Genomic DNA, 10,619 nt, shown 5'->3' on the forward strand with positions numbered 1-10,619 from the left:
GATGCGATGCAAAAACTCCCAAATCAGATGAAGACACACCAGCGACCCCTTCTGGGTATCTAGTGCAACAACAGCTGCTTCCAAGGGAAGGTTAACACTGAATCTAAAAGAACGGGAAACTGCAGCTGCACTGCTCTCTGGTGGTTTGACATTTTCAGGTTTTACCCAACAGCAAAAGCATAAAATGTAAAAGATGTCGCCCTCTGAAAAAAGATTGAACCACCATCCTTTCATGTGTTTCAAGTGATATTAAGATAATGTAAAACGCGTTAGAGCAGTGGTTCCAAACCATTTTGGATTGTGCCCCTTTAAAGCGACGCAAAGTCTACTCATGACCCCTGTAGTTGACCTAGCAGCTTAACCAAAGTGATTCCAGGAATCCCTGAAATTGCAGACATGAGTGCTTCCCTTTTTACATCAACTACTACTACTAAAAAGGTTACCAAAAGGAATGGTTCACAATTCTTCAAGTTTGTCTTAAAACAATAGTCAGGTGCCTTTATGAACATGGAAACAGGTTTTACAGAACGGTCTTACTGGGAACAGGCCCATGGGCCCATAGGGTTTGGGGACCTGACTCACAAAATGTTGCTGAAAAATGCTAAAATGCCTGTAAAAAGACCAAAACAATCAAAAACGTGCACATACCACTTTACAACCACAAAGAGATGCTAAATGACTAAAAATAGATGCAAAACAATAACAAAGGGACACAAAATGACTAAAAGTAGACTTTGAGTTTGGGGGCCTCTTACATGTCTGTGCCCAGGGGCCTATTGTCTCATAATCCTGCGATGACTACACGTGGCACCTGCTTCGAGAAATCTTTGACATCTTAGGCTTTGCTGATGGACACAACAATTAAGAATGTGGCTTTTGATATTTTTAATTATCACTGAAAGATGGTGGAATACAGGAAATCTCAAACAGCAAGTAACAATTTGACAAACTACACACTCTTTAAAGTGCTCATATTATGCTTTTTGGCCTTTTTCCCCTTTCCTTTATGTGTTATATCTCTTTTTTGTGCATGTAATAGGTTTACAAAGTGAAAAAGCCCAAAGTCCACCCCAAAGGGAGTTACCATCTCCCTAGTCTCACTTTGCCAGACCCTCCTCCAAAGCGCGCTGAAGGAAGGTCTGGCTACTCCACAGCAAAAGTGTGCTCTGGTTGAATTGCATTTCTTTAAACCAATCAGAACCTTCATGGGCGGTGCTAAACTCCGCACAGAGCCGCTGCAAAATAGTTGTGTGAGAGAAAACTCAGATTGGTCAGATAGTCTAGCTAGCTGTCTCAATTTACCCTGCAGATATCTGAAGAGCAGTTAACAATAGTCCTCATAAATCCACCAATTTTAATTTGCAGAAGGAAACGGAAAATACATACATCCAGCTGAATGTCCTGCTGCACCGGAGCAATCCCGGAAGTGCAACGCGAAGGATATAGACTACCATCTCCCACAGAAAACACTGTTCACCAACTGCTCCAAACAGCTGTATTGTAGTCCAGCCATGGCGTCACTTTGTAACACACGGTATAATGCTCGCCTAAATTGAATTGAATTGAATTGAAATCTGGTACAACCTCTAAATACAATTATGAATCTGAAAATTAGCATAATATGAGGTCTTTAAATTTAAATTACTGGCACCTAAAGAAGAAAAAAACACAATTTCTCACTGCAAATATAGAACCACAGACTGTATAAATGACACTCTGTGTATCAAAGACGATTAATCCATCGCTGTTCTCATTTCCTGCAAAAACAAACAACATAATAATGAGTCTGTGTTCTTCGAAGCATCCTTAATAATCCGAGAAAAAACAAAAAATATAGACCAGAATGAATGAAGTGTCGTAGGAGGAAGTGGGTTTACCTGGGCAGTGTGTCACTGTAAGGATCACTATGAAAACAGGAGAAGAAATCTATGTTAACAATGAATTAGTCTCCTCTGGTGGGTCAAGTGAGTCATTCATTTAATTCACATAGTAACAGAAGCAGGATGCTGGTTATGACAATAATACTAGATCAGTGAATACATGTAAAGAATCAGTGGCTGGGGTCCTTACTGCTGGGCCATTATGAGGGGGATGGTGGGGCTGTCAGACTGCAGCGGAGGAGCCTGGTCTCCGGTCCGGCTGTTGAACATGGGCAGCGTGGACAGAGGTGGAGGAGCGCCACGCTCTGCAGCCATGTTCCTCAGCTCATCGCTGTTCCCGTGAATGGTGTGGTGGTGGTACAGCTGAATTCTGCAGCAAACAGAACATCACATACAGTATGGTACGTTGTGTTTTTCTACAGTTTATATGATTTATTGTTCTATGTTAGTTCAGAGAGAGATGCAAACACATTGTCTGAAAGTGGTTGGATGAGAGAAAACTACACAGGTGGGGGTCAGTGAGTAAATTATATGTTTGGTTTCATAACTAATGTTGTAATGCAGTGGCGGAAGTTCTTAGATCTTTTACTTAAGTAAAAGTACTAATACCACACTTTAAAATACTATGTTACAACTGCGTGTCAATCACTGCTCATGCACACGCATTCATTCTCCCTTGTGGGGGAGGTGCTTAGGAGACCATTTTGGGCTTTAGCAGAAAGGGGGGAGGAACTGAGAAGTTGTTTTTTGGCTAAATCCTGGATCTTCACAAGCCTACCTACGGCACATTTAAGAAGGAGGAGAATTTTCTCAACACATAAAGTAACAATTCCTACAGCTTCTCACAAACATTCAACATCAAAATCACCACATTTGGAGATGCGTGGTTTTCACTGGACAGGAAGCGGATTAAAAACTGTAATCCGGAAAGTAACTAAAGCTATCAGACAAATATAGTGGAGTAAAAAGTACAACATTTTCCCCTGAGATTTAGTGGAGTAGAAGTATAAAGTATAAAAGCATAAAATGGAAAGTACTCTAGTGTAGTACAAGTACCTCAAAATTGCACTTAAGTACAGTACTTGAGAAAATGTACTTGCAACATTCCACCACTGATTAATGCAAAAATGCAGATAACAGCATCATTCAGAGAACAGTGAACAACTCAATGTACTTACTGGTCTGTTTTTGCATTCCTTTTCGTACTATAAAAAAAAGAAGAAAAAAAGTGTTACCGCTTTGAGTATTTGCTTTAAGGTTCAATTCACCCACATAACAGAAATGTGCATATTCCTTCTCCTGCCCCTAGTGGAATCCATTGCATGGCTACATGAATGCACACAAAGGGTAAGTGGGGAAAAAATGTGTTTGTAATTTGGTGAACTGACACTTTGTCACAACAACTAATCTTTTTTTCAGTAGAATCAAGATAGATGCTTACACTCCCTCTCGTCTGCCAAACATGATGTAGGCCAGCAGGAGACACAGGACGATGGCGAGGATAAGGGGCACGATCACTGTCACGATGTAGTCCGGGAAGAAGTCTCTGCTCGGGGGAGACTCGGGAGGGTCGAAGTCACCTCCATCCTCCAGAATCCCCGAACCCATCGTGGGAGCAGGTGGAGCCGGCTCCTGCTTTGTGAGATCAATCTGCACGGAAAAAGAAGAGAAACGACAAAGTGATTCTTGTGTTTACAGTAACCGTGAGACACATTAGCCACAGACGACAGGATTGATGTAATTAATCGTAAACCACTTTGATTATTGATTAATCGTTTAGGCGACCCGGTGGATGTCATTACGTCAATATGGACATGTGGTACATCGTTTGATTGGTAAAATTCTCTACAATTCAATCAGCGCTAAGCCCCGCCTCCCAGAGCCAGCAGGCACATACATGTGATTTATGAGAAAAAAATATGTTCAACAGTGTTTGAATGAATGTAAAAAGGTTTTGTAAGTCATTTTAAGTCTTTTTTTCTAATAGCATAGAAGTGAGTAAAAGCATTTATCAAAATGTGGTCACTTGGAGAGGTTTTTGCACACCAGTGACACCTGTAATACCAAATACTGAAAACTCCCTAGCTCCCATTAGGTTCGGACTAGAGTTCTGAAACTTTATAGAGGTCCTGTTGACAAGTTGTAGCAGGCATGTGTTGTGTTGTGCATAGGGTGTCACAAAGTATGTTTTAGTTATTTTTTTCAAACTAGACGGAAATCAAGCAGAAGAGGTGGATTTGAATAGGTTATGTCATTTTTCAAGTAAAAATCTCAAACATTTGATGATTTACAGATTCTCAAATATGAGAATTTGCTGCTTTTCTCAGTCTTACATGATAGTGAATTGAATTTTGGGTTTTGGATTGTTGGTTGGACAAAACAAGACTTTTAATGATGTCAACTTCTGCTCTAAGATATTACAGTTTTCACTGTTTTCTGATGTTTTATAGACCAAACGATTAATCAATAATAACAAATAACCATTAGTTGCAGCCTTAAGTGGAGTTCAGGGCCCCTCCAATTGTTCACAAGATAAATGGGAGTGGTTAACTAACAGGATAAAAAAAACAGTTCTGCAGCAAAGAACTGTGCTGGTCTATTATTGGCCTTTTTCCTGAAAATCTTATTTATTGATTTTAAACATTTTACTGGAGTCATAAGTAGACATTGCCGCTTAAAAAAGGTACAGTTATATCAAACAAAGACAATCAAAATGACAAATTATCATCTTAAATGATGAATCAATGATTAAAATAGATGAAAGATAAGAGTGACCATTCCTTCTTTGACGGGCTCATTTGATGGATTTTTAGGGGCCAGAAGATGTTAAATTATGTAGTATTTCACAAAAAAAGAGAGAGAAATTGTAAATTTCCTGATCATCTTGTGACCGCCCTGAAAGATCAGGAATAAATCATTGTTTCAGCACATTAGTCCCAGTAGCATTAATCCCAAAAACTCTTGACATTTCAAAATAATGACTTTTGCATATAAGTCTTAAGTCACTAAACAAGCACTGCTTTGCTCATTTAGATTTATTATATCATTTCATTTCATAAAGAAAAAAAGACACATATGTGAATATACAATATGTGTCTTTTTCAGGCCTCACCAGCTCCGTCTTGCACCAGGTGATACAGTTGCTGGGAATGTTGCAGAAGTTACAGCCTCCGGGGACTTTGACTTTGGCCCCTGTTGCGCACTGCTTTTGATGCTCTGCTTTCATCACCCTCAAGAGACAATCTGAGAAATACTGCTCCGACCCCACCTTCACATACACACTGACACAAATCAGACTTTTATAAACACGCAGTTATTCCAAAGCTCAAACTTACAGTATCTTAAATCTCTTTGTTTACCCTTCAAAGTGTCCTGCAAGAGGGAGGGGAACTCTGCCGCCACGGTCGAGGGCGTTGGTAATATTGACAATTTCCAAAGCCTCTGTGTGCCACAGCTTCTGTAAATCCTGTTTTATCTCATCCTGAACAGAAGAGGGCAGCACCTTCTCAATCTCCCTCAGCTTGATGAAGAACTCTGCTTGATAGGGCAGCATCTTCTCTGTGAGTTAGAGCAGCGATGTACGACATGTTAACATTATTGCACTCCCTAATCTAACTGTTTATGCATTTGTGATATCATTTAAATCAATCATACCCGCAGTGGCTTTGATTACGAGTATGTGTCTGGCTGCTTCGTAGCTCCGTTTGTTGATGGCGTAGATCTAATCAGAAAAAGAATGAGTACATCACCATCATAGTTATCAGATTTCATATTATTTCACTGTCTATTTGTGATGTTTAAGAGATATCTTATTTATTTATATATATAATATTATTATATTTATATTTTTTTTAATTTTGCGAGGCGTCATTCAGTGCTTGCTGGATAAGCACATTCAACTCCAACAAGCATTGGATTCAATATGTGGACTGTGTCTTGTGCAATAACTACATTGATTTCAGTGCAAAATTACAATGTATTTATTTATCTTATTATTTTAGAACCTGCGTTGTCAGCTGGGGATGTTTGTTCTCCTGTGTCAGGAGTAGCACTCCAAGTTACTTTGTTTTCTGTACGACAATAAAGGCTTTGTATACGTCTGCATTAGTTATCGGTTTCCTACATTTCCCATAATGCCTTAACCCTCTTGAGAAAAAGAAAAAAACACAGTTCTGCAGCACAGAATTATACTGTTTTCTTTGGACTTGTCTCTATTATTTGCTTTTTTTCTTGTGAAATACTGGAGAGATTTACATCTTCAGGCCTTTTATTTAGAAATTCTAAAAAGTTATCGTTTCGCTTCAGTTCCCATAATGCCTTAACCCTCTTGTGTCCGTCTATTCATCGGTGAATGCTAAGCTTGTTTTATTTACAGTAACATAACTTAATTTATATATCACATGAAGACAAGCTGAGAAAACTTGATGGTGTGGAGCTAAACAAAAACAAAAAAAACTGTGTATAGAAAGCAAAAATGATCAAAATCAACCTGAACTCCAGAGGGTAAACCTTAGAACTGCAGTTTGTCATTATAAGGAGTGTTTGGAAACAGATGTAAAGCTGGTGGTTCCATCCAAAATCCCAAAACATAATTTTCAGCTATAAAACATTGTGTTTGATTGCGATAAAAGTGCCACTTCAGAAATGTGTTATCTCTTCTTCTTCAAAGACATGTTTCTTCCTGAATTGTTTATGTTGGTTCAAAATTAGCAGATATAGAGAAAACCCCAAAGCTTTTGTCTCTGAGGGCCTGAGAGCAGCCTGACATTTACCACCAGTGTGTCAGACAGCTGCATCATTTTCAGATTTGTCTCCACTGGATCTTTGGCACATTACCCACAGGAACAGTAAAATGTAAGAATATATACAACTAAACAGCAAAATAGGACTCATGTTCAGCATACTGACAGTGTTTCATGATCACTTCATACCTCAATTATACTTTTTCCTGGAGATGTTGGCGTGCCGTACAGGAAGCCATTATCGTAGGGGTGCCTTTGGGTGAACCGAAGCCACTCTGGGAGGTCTGGGAAATTCTGCCTGCTGCACTTAAAAACCATGGGGTCATCGTACAAGCGCCCAGCTTGATGACATAGCAAAAAGAGGAGTAGAGGGTTAGACACATGCGATGACTAGATATATATATCTTGTTATTTTGTTTAATAATGACCAAAATGAACACACTTCTTACCGTAAAGTTTTGACAAAGGTTCAAAGTCATTCTGGAACGTCTCTCTCAGCAGCTCATATGTAAATAACCTCCCCACAGGAATGGTAACTTTGATCTCTGCATTGGCCCCAAACAAACTGACAGCACAAACTGTGTAAAAGTGAAGCAAAATAAACACCAAAGGATTTATCTGAATTGTCAACAACAAAACCCTAAATTTGACATTAAAACATGACAACACATAACCAAAGTAAAAAAGTCCTCCAGTCCCTGACAGCTGCAATCAGGACCAAATGTTTATACTAAGTAACAACATGCCTAAAACTAAAAACAAGCTTTCCAGAGTTTTTATAATACATAAAGGGAAATTATTTCAGGAATAAACTTGCCTGTTAAGAAGAAGACCCAGCTCCTGTAACCTGCCATCTTGTTTTGGCCTTTGATTGACAGAGCCAAGCGGAGAGGGGCTTGGTCGCAGCGAAAGACATGTCAGAGCTATTTTTGCCTCGCTCACCTCATAACATCCGGACGGGTGTCTGTGAATGTGATAGTGTGGAGTAAATAAAGAACTGTATTATTCCATATAGTGATATTAAATCATATACTTTAGGCATCATTTTACCACGCAAAAAGCAACTAAGTATATTTAAGTACTTAAGTTTAATTTTAAGGTATTTTACTTGAGTATTTCCATTTCCTGCAACTTTATTCTACTCTGCTACATTTCAGAGGGAAATACTGTATTTGTTACTCAACTAAATTTAGCTGATGACTCAAGTTACTAATTTGTAGATTAAAATTTGACATACAAAACATGCAAACAAATGAAATATGATACATTGCTCTGTAGGTTAAGCCACCCAACAGTATATAGCAGTTAAAAAGTAGATCAGCTACGGCATTACACTGCTGTTTAAATGTAATGCATCAAAACAATGACAATCTAATATAGTATAATATACTTAATGCAGTTTCTGGTTGTTTTAAAGGTTTTTGTGACAAATAAAAAAGTGATAACTAACTTTTTTAGTCTCACATATCCAACCCTCCATGTTCCTTTTCATTTTAAACAAGAATATTCAAAAATATCCTGAATTATAGTCAAGGACAAATAAAATAAGACCAACTATTGACCCCATACAGTAAAATTGAAGTGTCCTGCAGCAAATGCAAGTATAAGAACAGATGCAAGCTTACATTTATTTATTTATTTATTTGTTTTTTCAATTTGATCTTATATATGATATTATCCTTTAGAAAAAAAAAATCATATTTAGATGTATTTTTCTGTATTTCTTTTATATCTTGTAATCTAATACATACACTATAGAAGATAGTTACTACAAAGTGTATTAAAGCACAAAAAAAATCCCAAATAAGTGACAAAATGATCAAGTTGCAAGGTTGCAATGATTGAACACTTAAAGGAATGGGGGTGTCTTATGCAAGCAATACATAGTTTTTTAAACTTTATACATTGAGGGAATGTTTTTACTCTGAATTTACTGTAAAGACAACATTAACTTATCTTTACAGTAAATTAAGAGTAAAAACATTCCCTCAATACATTACGTTTCAAAAAACAAAACATTTATGGCTTACAAAGGACACCACCATTCACCATCAGAGAAACTGTTAATTTGTTTAATCTCTTCGCTACAGGACTTGCTATTCTGAGACCACAGTCACAAACACTTGTATATGAAAGCTAGCTGGATGGTACTATGCCTTACTGAAAAGTGATGTACATCCTGTTTGACAGCACTTCAGTGTTCTCAGGCAATACTTCTCTAGTTATGTCCTTCAAAACAGACCTTCAACTGATGTGAGATAAATAATAGGACAAGAGGAAATGTGGAGGACAGTCTCTTATGTTGTTCTTTGCCATGTGTGAAACAGCTGTATGAATGTGTTGTGGCCTTGTAGATAAATGAGCCCCGGTACAACATTTAGAAACCGAGACAGTGTGGATAGATTCAAAACCAAAAACGAAAATGCTTTGTCTATACCTCACTGATAGTCTACTGTCTAATGTAGCTATCAGCACAGATGCAGAATGCAGGAAGCAACAACGTGTCCTGCATATAACCATAGACAGTATATGCATATAACCCAACGGATGTGTTATTGGCCATGAAGGTTTGACATGATAGAGGTTTGACTGCTGGGTCCTAATGCTAGTCGAGTTCTCTGACAGTCACAGCCACCTAAAGTTTGATATTCTAGGTATCCGCAAACTTTTCAAGGACTATAAGTGCAAATTTATATCATTCTTGTTTGTTTGTGTGCGTGCGTGTGTGTGTGTGTGTGTGTGTGTGTGTGTGTGTGTGCGTGTGTGAGTGTAAGTGAGGATTTGGCAGTGAAATCTTCATCTTTCGTGCCGATATGAAGAATGATTGCTTATTTTTTGGGGTTGGGTGTTTGACAATCTACATATTGACATTTTTTTTAAATTGTATTGTATGTCCTCAAATACAATTGATTGGTAGCTCGTGACAGGTTGTGATTAGCTCAACCAATCAATCAATCAATCAATCAATTTGATTTGTCACGTGACATCGTGGTCACATCAGTGAAATGTTATGCCGTCAGCATCTTCAAAGTGTGCATGATTCATCATAAAGCAGAATGTGGCCGTCGGATCGGGACACGGAAAAAGAGAAATCCGGCCGAATGGCACCCTCCAGGATCCAGCCAAGTCTCGCCAAAAGGACGCAACAAAGCAAGACTGACGCAAACCACCCAGCTCATCTCAGGCGCTTGCACACTGGCTAGCAGGATGCTGTAATATGATCACAACATATCACAGGACTAAAGTGAGCTCTTGCATATTAAAAACAGGCATCAAGTATGACGATATGAAAGTTATAGTCACATGACATGTTATTACATTCTCATTATGTTCACAATAGGTTAAATAAAGGCCCTCCTGGGCTATATAGCTATATATAGCACAGACTATATATTTTGCGTAAAGCACACAATAACACCCCAAACTAACCAACAACTAACCGGTCGAGGCAGCGGTATAACAGCAACTCCCTGTTCTGCTAAAATTACTGTTATTGTCAAAGGAGTCTGGTGGCTTTGAGAAGAGCTAGATAATGGCTTCAGTTTCCCTTGGAAGAGGGCTGTCTAAAGGCAAGGTGAAGCTGTGAAAATATTCTAAATATAGTTAACACTTAAAGAGATACTTTGCCGATTTTAAACCAGCTCTGTGTCATGGCAGTGTGTGTGGGTGTGTGCAGATCAACGGCTTCCTTCCCTCCGTGGCACCTACCAGCTATATCAGTTAGTCTAAAGTTTTTTTTTCTGAGAGCGCAGTGATACATGTTGTGCAAAGGAATTCGAATCATAGACGCTGTGTATATGGTTATTAATCACGGCTATGAACTAATCAGATTGCTTGCTTTGAGCTACCCATTTCATACGAGAGGTGAAATAATACCCATCGCTCACTAAAACTGCTATGCATAATACATTATGTAGTAAATCAACGCCCACAGAATTCATACTAACATAGAGTAAAGGAAGGGCACTATGACCCAGCGGCTCACTCCTCCATGCAG

General features: G+C 38.5%; 1 protein-coding gene across 1 annotated transcript; it reads right to left on the bottom strand.

Annotated features, from left to right (window-relative positions):
• Window positions 1-1,600: 1,600 nt before the first annotated feature.
• On the bottom strand, window positions 1,601-7,513 carry sgca (sarcoglycan, alpha). Its single transcript, XM_028566937.1, has 11 exons — window positions 7,440-7,513; window positions 7,072-7,200; window positions 6,812-6,963; window positions 5,535-5,601; window positions 5,240-5,438; window positions 4,993-5,161; window positions 3,322-3,530; window positions 3,059-3,085; window positions 2,071-2,250; window positions 1,878-1,904; window positions 1,601-1,757 (listed from the first exon to the last, which is right to left on the bottom strand). The coding sequence occupies exons 1-11, from the start codon at window positions 7,474-7,476 to the stop codon at window positions 1,751-1,753; spliced, it is 1,203 nt and encodes a 400-aa protein (XP_028422738.1). The 5' UTR covers window positions 7,477-7,513; the 3' UTR covers window positions 1,601-1,750.
• Between the last annotated feature and the right edge of the window lie 3,106 nt (window positions 7,514-10,619).

The sequence above is a fragment of the Perca flavescens genome, chromosome 21 (assembly GCF_004354835.1).
Source record: "Perca flavescens isolate YP-PL-M2 chromosome 21, PFLA_1.0, whole genome shotgun sequence".
NCBI lineage: Eukaryota > Metazoa > Chordata > Actinopteri > Perciformes > Percidae > Perca > Perca flavescens.

Bases quoted from the DNA above. Each gene is read 5' to 3' on its own strand.
- sgca (XM_028566937.1), bottom strand. From the start codon at position 7,476: ATGGCAGGTTACAGGAGCTGGGTCTTCTTCTTAACAG. The intron at 7,201-7,439 runs GCAAGTTTATTC...ACTTTTACACAG, and splicing joins CTGGGTCTTCTTCTTAACAG to TTTGTGCTGTCAGTTTGTTT. The intron at 1,905-2,070 runs GTAAGGACCCCA...CTGTTTTCATAG, and splicing joins CCCCTCATAATGGCCCAGCA to TGATCCTTACAGTGACACAC.